The sequence below is a fragment of the Lemur catta genome, chromosome 10, assembly GCF_020740605.2.
Source record: "Lemur catta isolate mLemCat1 chromosome 10, mLemCat1.pri, whole genome shotgun sequence".
Taxonomy (NCBI): domain Eukaryota; kingdom Metazoa; phylum Chordata; class Mammalia; order Primates; family Lemuridae; genus Lemur; species Lemur catta.
Window position 1 is genome coordinate 60,695,954 of NC_059137.1, and position 19,835 is coordinate 60,715,788.

At 38.2% G+C, this 19,835-nt stretch overlaps 1 protein-coding gene across 8 annotated transcripts in view; it reads left to right on the forward strand.

The window, feature by feature from the left end:
* The window catches only part of SPATA6L (spermatogenesis associated 6 like), a 48,630-nt gene that overhangs the window by 10,581 nt on the left and 18,214 nt on the right, over positions 1-19,835 (forward strand). For all 8 annotated transcript variants that reach the window (XM_045563907.1, XM_045563905.1, XM_045563904.1 and 5 more), the window contains exons 4-6: positions 1,129-1,170; positions 11,818-11,942; positions 17,578-17,655. In XM_045563907.1, the coding sequence (XP_045419863.1) occupies positions 1,129-1,170; positions 11,818-11,942; positions 17,578-17,655 (245 nt within the window). The remainder of the gene's footprint in view (positions 1-1,128; positions 1,171-11,817; positions 11,943-17,577; positions 17,656-19,835) is intronic.

Genomic DNA, 19,835 nt, shown 5'->3' on the forward strand with positions numbered 1-19,835 from the left:
TAAATGAACATGAGAACAGTTCTCTGGGTCACTTACTAGTGATTTGCTCTGTCCTTGATATTTAAAGCAAGTATGAAGTATGTGATGCCATTCCAGCAGGCAATTAAAAGCTGTAGATATTTTATCAAGTATCCTAATTAACTTGTGCTGTGGAAGAATGAGATTTTTCAGTGAAGTATCCTGTGCATAAGAGCACAGGCCCTGGTAGCAGACTCCTTACTTGGGTGTCAGTGTTAGCCAGTGTGACCTTTTCCACATTACTATATTTTCCTCTTTGAGATTTAGTTTTCTCATTCATAAAAATGAGGATAGCTATTATACTGGACTCATAAGGTTGTGATGAGAATTAATGGAATGTAAGGAATTTAGAGCCTGAAACAAATTAAGGGCTTAATATTATCATTAGGGTGATGGTTGGCAAATATATTTACTCCTCCAATTTTGAAAACCTAAAATTTCAGGCTCTCTTGGCTTTTAAGTTTCTTAGCATTTCAAGTGTTGTCCTGTGCATTCATATATTTTTCATAAATTTACAAAGTGAGAATTTTGCTTTTATTTTCTATTTTAAAATATTTTTACTTGTAATATTATTTTGTGGGCATTATCTTTATTGATTTTTTTATTATTGTATCATTTGTTTTAAGTTATCTTTAAGATGTAAATTTTATTCTTATCCTTATAGACGTTGTATATGGGCTCACTATTTCTAAATATATTTTGAACTCAAGAAACGTAAAAAGTTATATATTTTATGTCTAATTTGTATAGTCATATAGCACACTGTTTTAAGCAAGATAAACTTTTATGTGTTCATGGATAACAATTGGATTTTAATTTTTTAAGATGAAAAGTGCATTGTTATTTTAGTGCTCTATGAATACAGTTTTAAAAGACAAAATATTGCATCTGTTTTGCCAGTACTTTTCAGAAAGTGAAATACTACTTTTATAACTCAGTTATTCTACTCTCTCAATTAATTCTAGAAATACCTGATTTGTTGTTAGCATGGCACTTATTTTTAATTATTAATATTAATGTAAATGGGTGTTATGACAGTTTTAAACTTAGCAATTATTGAAAAATTGTGGCAATTTTTTGAAGTGTTAAATCTCATACTTTTCTTTTTAGGCTTCCTAACCAGGTTTGAATTAATACAGCTAGTGCCTCCAGGTAATATGCCATTAAATATATTTCTAATTTAGCTTAATATAATTTAAAAAAAATTTTGGCATGACAAAATGGGGACTGGTATTTAAAAGTTGTGCTTTTGAATAACATATAACTTTATATGTATATAAGTTTATATAACATACACTTTTTTCTGCCATCTATTGAATTTTGTCCACTTTCAGAAGAGTAACTTAATGGGATTTGGTAGCACTGAGCATAAATTAAATAAAGCTCTTTGTCTTTCCATTTTTAATAACCTTAAGTATCATCAGATAATTTTTTCAGTCCTGGCTCAGCTTATTTCAAGTTTTGGCCTTTGGCTATGTTCTAATTTGTGGGGTGTCTGTATGTGTGAAACCCAAAGCGATCTTATCTGTGAGATGCTGGAACAGGGTTGGTAAACTTCAGCTCACAGGCAAATCCAGCCTGTAGTCTGTTTTTGTATGGCCTGTGAACTAAGAATGGTTTCTACATTTTTTATATGATTGGATTTTGAATTTCAAACACTACAAAATTCATCATTTTTAAATGCACAATTTAGCTGTTTTTAGTATGTTCACAAGGTTGTACAACTCTAATTCCAGAACATTTTCATTACTCCCCAAAGAAATCCTATGCTCATTAGCAATCACTCCCATTCCCTGTTCCCCTAGCTCTTGGCCACCACCAATCTACTTTCTGTCTCTATTGATTTGCTTATTCTGGATGTTTCCTATAAATGGAAACCTACAAAATGTTTGTGGCCTTTTATGTCTGGCTTCTTTCATGTAACATAATGTTTTCAAGGCTTAGCCATGTTGTAGCATGCATTAGATCTTAATTCCTTTTTATTCTGAATAATATTCTTTGATATGGATATGCTACATTTCCTTTATCCATTTATCAGTTGATGGACATTAGGTTGTTTCCTGATATGGTTTGAATATTTGTCCCTTCCCAAACTTATGTTGAAATTTAATCCCCAATGTGGTAGTATTGAGAAGTGGGGCCTTTAAGAGTTGATTAGGTCATGGAGCTCTGCCTTCATGAATTGATTAATCCATTCATGGATTAATGAGTTATCATGGGAGTGGGACTAGTGGTTTTATAAGAAGAGGAAAAGAGACTTGAGCTAGCATTCTCAGCCACCTTGCTATGTCATGCCCTGTGTTGCCTTGGGACTGTGCACAGAATCCCCACCAGCATAAAGGCCCTCACCAGATGCAGCCCCTCAACCTTGGACTTAGCCTCTATAACTATAAGAAATAAATTACTTTTCTTTATAAATGACTCAGTTTCAGATATTCTGTTATAAGCAACAGAAAATGGACTAAGACATTTCGACTTTTTGGATATTATGAATAATGCTGTTATGAACATTCATGTACAAATTGTTGTGTATTTGCTTTCAGTTCTCTTGGGTATATACCTAGGAACAGGGCATATGATAACTCCTTTGAACTTCTTGAGGAACTACCAAACTGTTTTTGACTTTTACATTTTTAAATGGTTGGAAAAAAATTTAAAAAGAAGACTAGTGACATGTGAAAATGTTTAAAAATTTATTTTCTATATTTTTTAATGTCTGCATATAATTTATTTATTTATTTATTTTTGTTTGTTTGTTTTGTTTTGTTTTTTGAGACAGAGTTTCTCTCTGTTGCCCTGGCTAGAGTGCCATGGCATCAGCTTAGCTCACAGCAACCTCAAACTCCTGGGCTCAAGCGATCCTCCTTCCTCAGCCTCCTGAGTAGCTGGGGCTACTGGCGCTTATCACCACGCTAAGCTAATTTTTTCTGTTTTTAGTAGAGACAGGGTCTCATGCTTGCTCAGGCTGGTCTCGAAATTCTGAGCTCAAGCGATTCTCCTGCCTTGGCCTCCCAAGTGCTAGGATTACAGGTGTGAGCTACCTTGTCCTGCCCGACATTTGAAAATTATATGAAATTCAAACCTCATCATTGGTAAATAAAATTTTATTGGAACCACGGCAACACTCATTTGTTTAAGTATTGTTTATAGCTGCTTTTGTGGCACAGTGACAGAGTGGAGTACTAGTGAACAGATGGCCTACAAATTCTGAAATATTTACTGTCTGACCCTGTACAGAAAAAATTTATGACCCCTGTGCTAGAATCATGGGATTGTAGGAGGAAACTGTTTCGTGGTGCCTTTGCTTTTTGATGTGTCTTTAGTGACATAAAATGTGAGCTGATGAGAATGGGTGGGACCTGCCACCAGTGGCACCAAATTTTCATAAATAGTCTCTCAATGTGGCAGTTTGGTGATTTTAGGGTTGTCTGTGTAGGGGTGTGTGTGTGTTTGTGTGTAGGAGAGAGAGAGAAAGAAAGAAAGAGAACACTGAAAACTCAGAAAATTCTTTTCTGATCTTCACTATTACACATTTCTGCTTTTTTACTTTCTCAAAATTAAAATAATTTTTACTTGTAAAAAGCATCTCCAAATCATATCATTCTGAGAGAACCTTTGTTTATATTTTGGTGAATATGTTTGTTGATATTTTTCTGTGGACAGAAGAAAACATGGATGAGGAATTTTTCCATAGCATCACATACATTTCTTCTGTTATTAGCTTTCTCCTATTATATGCCACTATTATATTGTCATTTCTAAAAGCATAGATCTGCATCATTATTTTTAATAGCTATAAGGAATTTCACTAATTTACTTATGGGTTTTTAGAAATCTATAAATAGTATAAACATATTTTGGGTTTTGCTTTTCTTACTCTACATTGTTACCTACAGTTTACTTATTTGTCATTTTCTATAGCTATGTATTTTTCCATAGTGTTATCCTTAAATTGATATTGGTGGGTATTTAGGTTTTCTTTATCTTTCACACCTTTATAAAAATCATATTTTTCTTTGTATATTTACAAAGAATTGAACTGTGTCTTGTAAACTGGGATAAACTGATCCCCAGTAAAGTTCCACTGCTTCTACCACATCTAGCGATGTGTGGTGTGCTCATTCCTGTATCCTAGCTAATGCTGGATATTATCATTTGGATTTGTTGTATTTACCAACTATGAAATAATTTCCTTAAAATATATTTTATAATACCATGTTTTATGGCCCCCTTCTTTTTACATATGATTTGTGACAACCTTAAATTTAAAATTTACTTCGTATAAATTTCCATTTTCCTTTATTATGATTTGTTTTCTTTCTTTCCTTCTGTGTAAAGTGACTGTCATTGTCCTTTGATTACTTGTCAAGTGATGTCTGGATGTAAACATTGCATTTTGGTATAAATTCCTGGTATTTTTACCAAAGTTTATGTTTTTTTCCTTATAAGATAGTGTCTCGCTGTGTTGCCCAGGCTGGTCTCAAACTCATGTGCTCAAGCAATCCTCCCTTCTCAGCCTCCTGAGTAGCACATGCCACCACACCTGGCTTTATTACCAAAGTTTTTAATCAGTTATGCTCAATACATGTATATTCCCCATATTTTGTTGCATTATTTTGATATTTTATTGTATAAACTTTTCCTTTTCTTAAGAGAACATAGGAGAAAGAAGGTGAGCCTGGCAGAGGCCTCCAGGAAAGTAGAGGGCCATGGTCCTGCCTGGTACGGGTGTCACTGGAGCAGGTTGGGGCCCAGTGAAGTGGAGTGGAGAGGACCCAGAGTCTGTAATTCTTTCTTCTGCTTCTTGATTCTTTGGGAAAGGCCTCCCCTGGAAACAGACAAGAAGCCCAGTCCCTGTGAATCTAGGGATAGACATTCTTGGAGATGTCATTACTTTCTTAGGTGGATGGAATAGAGCAGCTGCCTCCTTCCTGCTTTCCAGAAATTCTCACTGAATGGTTTTCAGACTAAAAGTGACGGGCTGAAATCAGGGCACTGAGTTTTTTTCCATAAGTTTTTTTTTCTTACTTGACCCAATTTTATGTTCAAATGTATATCACTGCTAACTGGCAAATTATATTTTAGTATGCTAATAAAGAAACAGCACAACCATTTTGGTCTTATTTAATGTTTGCATGAATTTAAAAAAAATTACCCAATACTTAAATAGTATTGATATAAAAATTTTAACTAATACAAAAGTATATAAAATAAAATGTCAAACAACTCATTCAACAACTCCTAACAGTAATTAATAAATAGTATTAACAATTTGATGTGCATCCTTTTAGACCTTCTAAAATGCATTTAGTATATTCAGCCAACCCTAAAATGCATGCGCGTGCACACACACACACACACACACACACACACACACGTGCGCCCTATATACAGTTGACCCTATATACAGTGGACCCTTGGGGTCCACATCCGTGGATTCAACCAACTGTGGATCAAAAATGTAGTTAGGCCTATGATGGTTACATCTGTACTGAGCATGTACAGATTTTTTGCTTGTCATTATTCCATGAACAATACTGTGTAACAACTATTGTATACAACATTTACATTGTATTAGGTATTACAGATAATCTAGAGATGATTTAAAGTATATGGTAGGAAGTGCATAGGTTATGTGCAAATACTATGCCATTTTATATAAGGGACTTGAACATCCGAGGATTTTGGTATCTGCAGGGAGTCCTGAAACCAGCTCCCTGTGGATAATAAGGCATGACTGTGTATTGAATATACTATATGTAAATATAAATATATTTAGTGTTTAGTATATATAGGTGTGTGTATGTATATATATTTTAGGGTTGGTTGAATATACTAGATCCTGGTTTCCTGGTCACATGAAAAACATGGCAAGAAATACTAAGTTTTAAAAGTCAGTTGCAGAGCATGTATATTCAACACACACACACCTATATATATGTTAAATATACATATTCTACAACTTGCTTTTTAAAATTTAATATATCTTGGACTGCCATATGTTTTTCATGTGACTGGAGATCCGTCTGTGAAAAGAAGGTTGCAAGAATAGTTGTTTGGAAAAAATAATTGCAGAATATTTGAGCTGAGTGCATGCACACTGGCTGTAACTCAAAAGTTAATCAGATGCAGAATGGGAGCTTTGTTAAACTTGTTTTCTTTTTATCCACAGTCCTTCGATTTCAGATTGTAGTTTTAGGGGAATTAAATTTAAATTGCTCAAAATAACAATTTGGCTTAGCTTCAGATGCAGTGCAGATCGATCTGTTAGTTTGTTCAACATATGTCATTGTGGGCATACCTTGCACACGGCCTACACTTACACTGTCTTCCTAGTTTGATGCTGGTGGCACCAGGCACGCAGCAGCGGCAGTGAGCCAAGCCCTCATGATCTGCTGGTCCCTGATACTAACTAATTGGGTAAAAATGATTTGCTAAAAGTGTCATGTGGACTGCACTGTGGGACCACATAGGCCGCATTTGGGTTCTCAGGGACCAAATTTTTCATTGGCTGAAACTGTTACCTTTTCATTTTGCTGTAGATGTTACTATATTGTTTGATATATTTTCCACATCACTGTCAAACACACTTGTTAAAGTCAAAAGACATTTTATGACCATTAAGTTAATAATACAAGTAAGTTAATAAGAAGAGTAGTAACACCCAGCTTTGCATATGGCTTTATTGTTGAAGAATGAAGAGGTCCAATAATTTTGCTGCTGTTCTTCAGTTTTCAAAGGTGGGAAAAAGTGAATGGACACAGGGGGGCAGCGCAATCCTTTTCAACAGTGAGCTTGGTGCTTTCTTTTTGTTAACCTCTTAAATAAATACCTTCAATGTGGGTATGTTCAATCCAACTATAGAAGCCTATTTTAATTTGCATCCATTCACTAAATCAACGCTTGAGTTTACACTTCCATAGTGATGCTGACTAGGCATCAGCAAGGAAAGAACTTATGCCTCAGATGATCTGATTTTGAATTCCTACTTGCCATGTGGCATCGCTAGCCACGTGGCATTGTGACAGGTGTCAAACTCTCACAGCCTCAGTTTCCTCATCTGTGAAGAAGGAATCAAATGAGATCCTGTATCTGGAAGCACATTATCATTTCTGATATGCTCTATAAATTTTAGATATTTCTCAAGCCAATGTTGTTATTAAAAATGTGTTTCTCTAAAAGTCTCATTTGTTTCCTTTTGGGGGGAGAAGTTTTTCATTGATAGCATTGATGATGTCACTGTCTATGCTGTTAGCTTATTAAGAACCCTGAGTTCTTTCAGATACGTCACTTGGCCTATGAGACTTGCTCAGCCTGTGAATATATTTACTATTTATAACCGAGGCTCTTGCTGTAACATCCCCTTAGTGTGCTGACATTTTCACGCTGGCTGGCAGTTTGGATCTGTAGAAACCACAGAGACTATTGAAAAGCTTCACAGCTTTCTACTTATTTGTTTAATTGTAAATTGGCACATCCCTTCCCATTTGTTTAACCCTGTTTCAGTCTATTGTTATCCCTATGATTCCAAAGGTAAGCTATGAGCTCACTTCCAATTTTCCAATCTCTTATTTTTATCTGAATCCTTGCTAAATATAGAAATAATAATTTAGTAGCTATCATTTTAGATGCAGTGACAATAGGTAGCCAAAACTATATGAAAGGAAAGAGGAAAAAGGAACAGCAGCCTACTGTGTAGAGCATCACACCACGCATCCAGGTGTTTGTTCCCAGTAGGAACATAATGCTAGTCACAGAGACCAGAGAAGTCCTGAGGTCACTGCTGGGCTGGTGTCAGGGAGCAATCTGGATGGGGGCAGGTGTTGTCAGGCACTGTGCTCGGCACTTTACACACGTTTGTCATCGGTCCTCACAGTAGTCCTGAGGGGCAGGTACTATGATGATGTTTACATTTTCTTGAAGAGGAAACTGACTTTAAGAAGTTTACATAATTTGCCTAAGGTCACATATTTGGTAAGTGGTGAGGCGGGGATTTGAACCCAGCGCTTTCTCGCTCTAGAACCTGAGTTCTTAACCTCTATACCATATGCTTGGGGTGGGGGGAGTTGTATTTTGTTGCTAGGTGAGGAAATTGGCACATCACTTCCCATTTTCAGGTTGCACTTCAGAGTCTCTGGATGGAGGAAGAGTCTGTCTTTGGCCCACAAAAGTGGGGGCAGTTATGCCCATCACAGGGAGCACTGTAAAGGGAGCACTGATGGAAAAGGAAGTCCAGATGAGTAAAGGAAGTCCAGATGAGGAAGCCTAGTACATGAAGCACAAGATTTTTTTTTTTTTTTTTTGTGAGACAGAGTCTTGCTCTGTTGCCCGGGCTAGAGTGCCATGGCATCAGCCTAGCTCACAGCAACCTCAAACTCCTGGGCTCAAGCAATCCTTCTGCCTCAGCCTCCCAAGTAGCTGGGACTACAGGGATGCGCCACCATGCCCAGCTAATTTTTTCTGTATATTTTTAGTTGTCCAGATCATTTCTTTCCATTTTTAGTAGAGACGGGGTCTTACTCTTGCTCAGGCTGATCTTGAACTCCTGACCTTGAGTGATTCTCCTGCCTCGGCCTCCCAGAGTGCTAGGATTACAGGTGTGAGCCACCACGCCCGGCCGAAGCACAAGATTGATATTAGAATCACACCCACCTTCCTACTTGCCTCCCCATCTTCCTCTCTATCTCTTTACTCCCAGAAATCCACTCTCATGGAAGCTGCTTCTTTTCACCATGGCACTTGTAATTTTTAATTATACATTTAGTTGTATAATTGTTCAATACTTGTAGACTCTAAGCTCCAGGAAGGCAGGAATCATATCCATCTTGTTTACTAGTATATATCCAGTGTCTACAACTATTAGCACATAGTAGGTGCAGTATTGAATACAGTATTTCTTGAACGTATAAATGAAAAAAATATTGAAAATGAATTTTCGAAGGGTAAGGTTTGGAAAAGATTTTAGAGAGCATTTATTCTGTCTTTTTTATAGTTGGCATTTATTCTCTTTTTTGTGATTGTGGAAACTGGGTCTCAAAGAAGGTAATTAATGCTTATTGAGTGGCTAATGTAAGCAGGCACTTAAGTCATCTCACTTTAATCCTCACATTAATTCATTCCAGAAGCATTTATCCAGGACCCACTGCATTCCAAGCGCTGTTCCACAGGTTTGGGGGCAGTGTCCAAGATCTTCACTACTCTCCTCTGAACATGCTTGAAATTCAATTTAAAAATGTCTGTCTTTAGTGATATTTCAAGGGGCCTATGAAAGATTTTGACAGTGTGGCACCTTTTCAGGTGTGATTGTCTTGGCTGGGGCCTGTACTAGTTGAACCACTCTGAGTTCACACCTCTCTAGGGAGAGCCCTGCCAGAAACAGAATGATAAACAGAAGAGACAAAGTCACTGCTTCCATGGAACATTCTTGGAAGCAGATCATAAATAAATACATGAACAAAAATGTCAATTAGTGATAAATATTATGTTGCACGTAAAATAGGGTGATGTGATAGGGAGTGGAGGGGAAAGAATGCCCTTTTGGGTTGGGTTGCCACCTTTCTGGCAACATGACATTTGAACCAAACGTGTCACACATTCAATAGGAGGGACCCAGCCATGTACAGATCGGGGGAGGGAACATTACAAGGAGAAGAACAATAGGGCAAAACTCCAATGTAGAGGCAAACTTGGTGTGTTTGAAGGACAGCAAGAAGGGCAGCAGGGATGACAGGGAGCGGCCAAGGGGGATAGTGGCATTAGATGAAGTAGGAGAGGTGATTAGAGGCCTGATGATACAGAGTCTTGATGCATCTTGATGGCTAGGGCAAGGTGCTTAGATTTTATTCTCATATGATGGGAAGCCTATTGGAAGGTTTTAAGCAGGAGAAAGGCACAGTCTGATATACTTAAAGCATCACAGTGTGTGGAGAATGGATTTGAGTGCAGGAGAATGGAAGCAGGGAGGTCAACTAGGAGGCCAAGGTCATAGTCCAGGAGAGGTAGGTGGACCAGAGTTGTAGCTGTGAAAATGGAGAGAAGGTGTCCCCTGTCCAGCTTTATATTTATTTTGGTAATAGTGTCAACAGGACTTGCTAATCGTTGATATAAGCAGTGAGAGAAAGGGCAGAATCGAGGATGGATCCTAGATTTGTGGCTTGAGTGACTGGTGCTGATTCCTCTGATGAGAAGGCTAGGGGAGAGCTGATGTGTAGGAAAAAATCATGATTTCTATTTTGCACCTATTAGTTTGGAGATACCGTAAGACATTTAGGGTAAACTTGAAAGATGAACGATATCTCAGCAGGATGAGAGGAAGGAATAGCATACACTATGGAAGTACATTACAGAGGAGGGAAGATACATCATTAGTCCTTTGTGGCTGGAGTGTGTCTGGAAGGGAAGGGTGGAAAGAAATGCTATTATGGCAAAAAATATGGAGTACCTTCTTTTTGCACTTTGATCCTCTCCTCATTAGAACCCAAACATTCATATTAAATGGAGTAAGTAGGAAGAGGAAATTAATCCATCATATTATTTGATGTGAGGTCAATTATTTTCTACAGTTGATATACAAACAAAAAAAAAGATAACCTCATCAGAATTCTTTTCACAAGTAAAATGGCATCACCAAACATAGAACTACCTCACTGGCTACAGTTAGTTTTTTGCTGGTGCTCTGTGCAGGGTCCACTTTCAGTCCAAATTGCTTGTGTGGCACCTGCCATGCAGGGGAGGATGGCTCAGGTGGCAGCTTCTCTGTCCTTCAGCTCTGTAGTTGTCAATCCTGTTAGACCCAAGATCTTTTGGTAATGAGTATTTTGTAGCATCCCTTTTACCATACTTAAAATAATAGTCATAGTTAATATAATCAGCTTATACACATCACTGCAAAAAATCAATATATTTCAACTATAATATGAAATGGTAATAAAAGGAAAGTGGTTCATAATAAAATGTGCATATCAATATGCAAATGTTGAATAAAATGAAGTACTGTATTTACATGTAACATGATTTTCAAAATGCCAAACAGGTCTGGGTAAAGATTCAAACAAAACAGAGTACAGTTGTTCCCTGATTTATACAGCACCTGCATTCCTAGAAAATTCACTATATTTTAAAATCATGCAAAAAATTCTTTGTATTTATGTGTAACATAGGTTCTAGGCTCAGATAATTATAAAATGGATTTTAGTCCACAAGAATGTCTGACAGGACATTAGAAAGTCATCAGGGATGGGGAAAATTGTTCAGTGTGCAGGAGTGTCTTGAGTGCGGCAGGATACCCTGGCATTTCCGGCTTCTGCCCATGAAATGTCCCCACAAATATCCCAAATGTCTCTGGGGTTGGTACCACCCGTGCTGAGAACCACAGTGGTAGGTGTTCCCTGGGCCATTCGCATCCCTGCATCACAGAAACATTGAACCCCAGTCTAAACTGTCAGCTTTGTGTGCATTATTCCTGTTCTGTCCCCAGGGCGTGGTTTAAGGTTTGTTTTTAGTAAACACTTACTGAAAGAAAGAATGGATGGATAGCTGGAAAGATAGATTTTCTTCTTTGTTCAGTCTTGTGGAGCAACCCTTTAGTCTTTTTTCTCTGTTACGACTTGGGAAGACTTTTAAAAATTATCCATGAGATAAAAAGTAGTAGAAATGATTTTCCTTTTGAATAACAGGTACTGAGATCAATGTATCTATTTTATGTGAGCATTATCTCTGCCATCATCTGTCTGAACTTTTATTTTGTTAAACTTGGGGGTGTAGACACATATACTTATTGTTTCTCTCCTTTCTTTCTAGCGTGGGACGAGTTGGCCTATTATGAAGAAAACACACGGGATTTTCTTTTCCCTGAGCCCAAGCTGACACCTTCACACCCGAGGATGTGTCGGGAGGTGCTCATGAAGACGGCTGTAGGTTTTCCAGTAAGTGGTCTGTGCCCATCTGGGCCTTAGGTGGGAGAGACCTTGGGGCCTGGGCACGTGTTCCTGACGGTTTGATCGTTGCTCGCTTCGTCTTGGTTGGTGCCCCTGTTGTTCTGTTTAGGTGCCCAACTCAGGATAACAGATTATGCTGATTTCTACTATTGATCTGACAGAAGTCTTATTATCTAATCAGGCTAAATTAATTGCCAGATTCACATCATCACATAGTTATAAAAAGGTTGTTTTTTTCAACCTCCTTTTATTGCACATTAACAGAAAGATTTGTTTGTTTAGTCATAGCTGTTGATTAAATAAAGTAGCAATGGTAGTAATGTTATCTCTCATTTATTTTGTGATTTCAGTTTTTTTTACATATGATTTTTCTCCTAACAGTTGTCAAGTTAGCCAAGGCCACCCGGTTATGGTCTCCATTTAACAGAGGGGGAACTAACAGAGGCTCATAAATTGATGTTACTGAAGGATCTTAAAAGATACAGCAGATAATCAGTTGATAATCTATTTAGAGGGCATTATCTGAACCCAAATTCAAAACATTCATTTTGATGTTATCTGTGATGATTTCTATTTCCATCGCAACCCCGATGATTTTCTTGACTTTTATGTTGGATGACCTCCATTTTAAGGGCCACACCTTTGTGAATTACAAGAACCATATTTAATACTCAGCTTTTCTCCTTGTGTTAGTTCGTTTGCGTTCCTTTAAAGAAATACCTGAGGCTGGGTAATTTATAAAGAAAAGAGGTTTATTTGGCTCACAGTTCTACGACTGTATAAGAAGCATGACGTTAGCATCTGCTTCTCTTGAGGGTTTCAGGGAGCTTCCAATTCAGGTGGAAGGTGAAGGGGGAGCAGGTGTGTCACATGGCAAAAGCAGGAGCAAGAAAGGGAGGACGAGGTGCCAGGCTCTTTCAAACAAGCAGCTCTCCTGAGCTATAAAGTGAGATCTCACTCATTCTTATGGGGAGGGCACGAAAGCCATTCATGAGGGATCCACCCTCATGACCCAAACACCTCTCACCAGGCTCCACATTCAACACTGGGGATCAGATTTCAACATGAGATTGGGAGGGGCATAGCACCCTTATTACTCCATGAATTGCAATTATTATTGTTTGATGAAATGTTGTCTCCATTTTGAGAGTCCTATGCAGGATATATAATATGCAGGACCTCTGTTTCTATGATGCTTATCAAGACAGACCTTCTAATTCTAACACTTCAAGCAGCAAACATTCATCAAAGGTTGTCTTAATCAGAATTCCTAATGACTATAACTTTAAGTCCTTCATTGTCTTTGAGGGTTTGGTGAATATCACATAAACCATTTTGCTTCTCTAAGATCATCTTTGTGTATCACTTGTATCCATGGTACATGTGAGATGCTTGCTTTTTTATTATTTTGAACTATTGGGATATTGCTCTTTAGAAGCTGACAGGGAATAAAAACTGATGAGAATCAGATGTCATATTAATTTTGGTTTGCCCGAATTCTCTGTTAAATAAAAGCCATCTACAAACACTGAGCTGGTATCCAGCTAAGTATCAAGACAAGGAGAAACATACTTTCTTACAGTTTCTCAAGTGTTAACTCTGTTTAACTTTATAGGCATAAATAGGAAGAAGAACCTATAGGAAGTTGTGTTTACAATTATTTATCAACAAGGATAATTGTCAAAGAAAGGGATTTAAAAATGTGTGGAAATATCCCCATACATGAAAGTATTGGTTCTTACAATTAAATTAATCACATTAATCAAACTATATTTTAAAGAATTTGTAAAAAGATAGAAGGGTTCAATTTCTCTCAAATGTTCTATAAATCAAAATATTTAAAACCAATCACCATAGTTTTAATCATAGCTGGTGTTTACTGTGTGCTCGCTATATACCAGGCACTGTGTGAGCTCATAGCAAGGATAATCTTCAGTCCTTCACCTTGTGTAGTGGCTACTATTTTTTCCCCCTTTTTGGATGGGGATGCTGGTGTAGGGGGTTTCAGAAATGTACTCAGTGTCAAAGAGCTGGTAAGTAATAGAGCAGGAATTCTCACACTGGCCTCTGGGGCTTCAGGGTTTGCACTCTTACTCACTGCATGATGCTAATTTTCTCCTATTTATTTTAGTCCACTATCCTATTTCTTTTCATTAATATTGTAGGAAGTGAGAATGAATTACATGTGCAGGTGAGGCAAATCATTTATTTATTTTCTCTTAATTTACCAATTCATTCATAATTAGATTTATTTCCTCCACTAAAATGTAACTTTTTCTTTGTATTTTCCTATTTTGTTGTTTTATTTCTCTGGACACCTTAACAGTCTCCCTCACCCCCACCACTGGTGAGGTCAAGAATTTTCTTTTTGGTAGAAATAGTATCTGTTGTCATGTTAAGACTGAATTTGTAAAGTGAGCAGAAAGAGTACTTTTTAAAAATTATTTTTAGTTGATAATTTATTATTTTTCTTTAATGATACTAGAAAAATGACAGTTAAGTCCTCTTATTGACTTAACCATTATCAATGTCATACCATTGCTAAGGAGATTGGAAAAGATACAGTCTCTAAATTTCATCTCTAAACTGTAATGCTATGCTAAAAGCAGCCCTGTCTGAAAAGGAAAACACATTCCTCTTTATTATCTGTAAGTCACTGCAAGGAGTGGTGGTCACGTAAGGCAAATAAGAGTGTCTTACAGGGTATAGATTCCTTACTGGCAGGAGACGTCTCTCCTCCTCTCTAAGCAAGTAGGTCAAGGATTTGAAAACCTATTAGGCAGCTGCATGTACAGTGGTTAAGTATGGAGTCAGATTGTCTGGGTTCAATCCCAGTTTTGTCATTAACGGCGGTGTGACTTGGGGTAAATCCCTTAATCTCTATGTACCTTAGTTTCCTCATCTATAAAATGGGACTGTAGTAGTACATCCCTTATAGGACGATTATTGTGAGTGTTAAATGAGGTAATATATGTATAGCATTTACGTATACATATTTGTGTATATGTATATACATATGTATACCTGGTAAATAGTTATTAAGTACACAATAAATGTGGGCTGTTATTATTTATTATGCTGTCATTTGAGGGTCATTTGAGTATTAACTGCTTCCCTATGAGGCAATGAGAAAACTGCACACGTCTGTGGCTCAAGAAATGACTTGTTCAGGCTCAGGCTACTGGGCCATGGGGGACCTGGGGATTGGCACACATGTGAGAGTCTTGTGATTCCACCAGTACCAGTAGCTCTGTGGACCCTGGAACTCTCTCCACCCTCTTCTTCCCGTGGGTCATCTTGTTAACAGGAGATGAGGCTGTGCCAGTACATTCTTTATCAAATGTCCCCTTGAGGTACGGTGGCTCATGCCTATAATCCAAGCACTCAAATGTCCCCTTGGATTGTCTGGCTCTGCATAACAACTGGGCCCCTGTGTTTATAAGCCCAGAAATATTTTCTTGAGTTGGCAGTCCGGGCCTTGCACTCTTGTGGGCATACTGTGCATTCCAGAGGCAAAAAAAAAAGGCAGCCAAGGATGTTGGTTGTGCTTGTAAGGACTCGCTGCATAGACACGATGGGTGCACAGGAATGGATGCATGCACGGGAAACAAGCTGACTAGTTGGTTCCTTAGGCTTCTGGAGAGGCAGCACGGGGTAATGGAAAGAAGATGGGCATTGTAGTGTGGCAGAATTTCAAATCCTGGCTCTACTGACCAACTGTGTGACACTGGGAGAACTATCAAACCTCCCCAAGCCTGTTCCCTCCTGTGTACAATGGGATACAGCAATCTGCTGCACACGTTGTGTGAGGATTCAATGAGAGCCCACCTGTGAAAGCCCCTAACAGCACTTCGCACATGTAGCAAGCATGCAGTATGTGTCAGTGTTCTTTCTCTCTAGGGCGTCCGCTGGTGCAAATCCTTTCTGGAAGCACTTTGAGTGCAAGTTATATTAATGAAAATGAAATATCAGAGACAGGAAGAAGAGATCTATGGGTTTACCTGGAGGAGTTAGGGTGAGGCCAGGCTTTGAGAGATGGCCAAGATTTGGAGGGGAAGGAAGAAAGGGAAGGTACCCTCAGGACAAGAAATAACTCGGCCAAGTGGTGTTCTCTGGGAGAGAGTGGAGCAGAGGGGCCATGCTCAGAGGAGACAGTGGAACTCAGTCAAATCCAGTTCCTATCCTTGTTGTGCCATTTATAAGCCATGTGACCTTTGCGAAAATTGCTTTATGTCTCTCTAAGCCTCAATTTCTTAAGAAAGAAAATTGCATTTTTTTCATACAGTGAAATTGATGCTTTTTTGGCATACAGTTCTATGAATTTTAACATGTGTATAGATTTGTAAAATCGCTGCCATGATCAGGATATCGAATAGTTCCATCACCCCCCAAATCTCCCGCATGTTACCCCTTTAGAGACACACCCTCCCCCGAACCCTAACCACTAGTCTGTTCTCTATCACCATAGTTTTGTTAGTTTGAGAATGTCATATAAATGGAATCATATAGTATGTAACCTTTTGAGACTGGCTTCTCTCACTTAGAATAATGCCTTTGAGATCCATCCATGCAATTGTTTGTGTCAGTGGTTTGTTCTTTGTTATTGCTGAATGGATTCCATTATACAGATATACCATGGTTTATCGATTCACCCGTGAAGAACATTTGCATTGTTTCAGTTTTCGTTCATTTCTCCATTTTATCATCTATAAAATAGAGTGATGATAATTGTACCTACCTCATAGGGTTATAAAAAGTAAATAGGATAGGGGGTGTATATACATATATAAAACATAGTATTTTAAACAGTATGGTACTGAGCAAAAAATAGAAGTATCAATCAATGAAACAAAATGAGTTTAGAGTTAGATCTAATGGACATAAATATTTGATATAAAATATAAAGCAAGTTTTTCAAAGCAGGTATGTAGGAAATGAGAACCTCTATCCATCCCTCCCTGTAGGTAATCTCATTCAATGCCATGATGCAGTGTTTTAATTAGAGTAGCTAACAGCATGGACACTGGAGCCAAAATCACAATTACCAGCTCTGCCATTGCTAGATGGACAAGATACTTAAATTGTGTCTTATTTTATTCATCTACAAAGTGGAGATACTATTAAGACCTACCTTATGGGATTGTGCTAGGATTAGATGAGTTAATATATACAAAATAAGGCCTGGGTCTGGTACATAATACATATTAATGTGTTTAGCTATTCTTACTCTTATTACATAATATTTTAGATAATGTGTGTGGCTTTTTTTTTTAAGAGATAGGATCTTGCTCTGTTGCCTGGGATAGAGGGCAGTGGTGTCATTATATTAATAGCTCACTGCAGCCTCAAACTCCTGGGCTCAAGTGATCCTCCTGCCTTAGCCTCCCAAGTAACTGGGACTATAAGTGTGTATCACCATCCCCAGCTAAGTTTTTTCAAGATGAGGTCTCGCTGTGTTGCCCAGGCTAGTCTTGAACTCCTGGCCTCAAGGGATCCCCTTGCCTCAGCCTCTTGAATAGAATGTGTGTGGATTATGTGGTTCTTGCATGATTTCAAGTTAGGATGAGATGGGCAATTATTTCCAGTAATTTTATTTGCTTCTTTTATGCTGTTTTATTTTTAGGGCATTGCTCCCAAAATAGAATTTTCTACAAGGACAGCCATCAGAGAATGTGTGTTTCTGCATAGAAACAGATTTCTTGTAAGTATAATCAAAAAACCAGTGATAGAAATGACAGGAATTTTCTCCAAATTTAAAGAATTTTAGCCCAAACTCAGTTTACCAAGCTGAGGTGCAACTGAACAAACAGAAACCTGAAACGTTTTCGCTAGGCTTGAATTTTTGCATTCCAACTATTTGCTCAGCCTCTCACATTAGAGTGAATATGTTTGGTACACATGTTTGGCAGCACAGTGTAGTTGGTAGAATAGGGTGATTCAGAAGCTAAAATCACAAATTGGATGTAAGTAGGCTAGTTAGATTTTGTGGTTGCTGTTGTTCTATGATCTTTATGGATCTTAGGAACAATAGTGTTTCCTGCTTTCTTTTGCTGAGCCAGACGGAGTTGTGTTTGTGGTCCATCTTTGGTAAGCATGAAGGGTCTTACCAAAGGGCACCCATGTGTGTGACTACCATTTTACTCTTTTCTTGAACTCTAATTTAATTCCCCCTTCTCCTTGATTTCTTTCTGTTTTGCTTTTATCTTGTTGAACATAATTTTGTAGCCACTTAAAATCCTTTCTAGAACACGATGGAGAATGAGTGAAGGTGGTTTGTAAGGCTTCTCCAAATACTTTGGGACAAGGAAGAGTAAAATGAATAAGTAAAACAAAATGCTTATCCCAAATCTTACCTCTGGTTCTAGAAAATGCCTTGAAAATGTGGGCTGTGGGTTAAGGGGTACTGCGTGAGAAAGGCCACTAACCTGTGCAAACCTATCAGTTTTTCTGGCATAATAACTCATATAATGGGAGATCAGTGATTAAGAAAGGCTTTAGCTGCTTTTTAGTTTCTCCTTCTTTATCTTCTGTTCACTCCAATTTATTTGTGATGTGTTCATGGTGATGTTTTAGTCTTTCTTTCTCTTCCATTCTACCCTTTTAATCCTGTTTTAAGTTCTTAATATAGGTCTTCCTTTAAGTGTTAACTTCTTAAGCAAATAGCTTTTATTATAGCAAAAGCATCACTTTATTTTAGAAAATTAGAAAATAAAGATAAGCAAAAAGGACAAAGTAAAAATAAAAATCATCTGTCATTCTTACCATTGAGAGATGAACATGACTAATTTTTTCAGTATATTATATACACACAGACATACACTTTTTAGATTGGGATCATACTGCACTACGTATTATACCCTTGTTTTTTCACTTAATATGCCATGAACATTTTCTCATGGCCTTAAGTATCATGCCAGACAATTTTTCATGGCTTCATAGTATTCCATTGTATGGAAGTACTATAATTTGTATGGCCAATCATTTTCCTTTTGTTGAGCACTTAACTGATATACCAGTCAGAGTTCAGTCAGGAAACCAAACCAGATTTGTTATTTTAGCAGAAAGATTTGATGTGAAAAAAAAATATGGCTAAGTAGGAGTTGAAGGACTGAAAGACAGAAGGGGACACTGACGTGACAGAGTAACTGCAGGAGGCAGTTAGTTTCTACCCCTCAAGAACACAGGGGTCATCAAGAACACGGAATGGGGCCCAGACCCTTGGAGAGGGGTTGCTTTCCTGGGTGCTTCCTCAGGAGTGCAGAGGTGGGAGTCCGATGAGCTGGGACTTCCGCCCCTAAGGAGGGGTGCTGCTCACTGCCGGTGCCACAGGAGTTGGTGGGAAGCTCAAATCTTCCTGTGGGGCTAGACTCAAATCTCTGAGCAGGGGGCTCAGAGACAGCTGGTGCTGGTATGTATGAAGGAGTGCAGTGAAGCTAGTTCTGCCATCGTGGGAGGAATAACTATAGACTGGAACCATTTGCAGCTCCAAGGTGAAGAATGGTTGCTGCGATGATACTACTGAGTACAAAACCGGAAGTAGCCGGTCTCGTCTCCTCCAGCCTTGCAGTCTCTTTAGCGCCCTCTAGTGGCAGAGCCTAACAGAGACCAGCTAGAGAAGCAGAAAGAGGGTTTGCAGAGTCCCTGGCCCAGTATCATAGAGCTCAGGTGGGTTTGCAGCTGAGAGGCAATTGCTTCCTCACCAACACAGTTGGTTTCTAATTTTTAAGCTAAGCATTTCTGTAGCTATACACATAGCTATAGTTATTTCCTTTTAACAAATTCCTTGAAGTAAAATTGCTGGACCCAAGTACATGCCAAATTGTCTAATACCTATTTATGCCTGGGGGTTGTCTGACACTTTGTAACTTTCCCCTAATACAA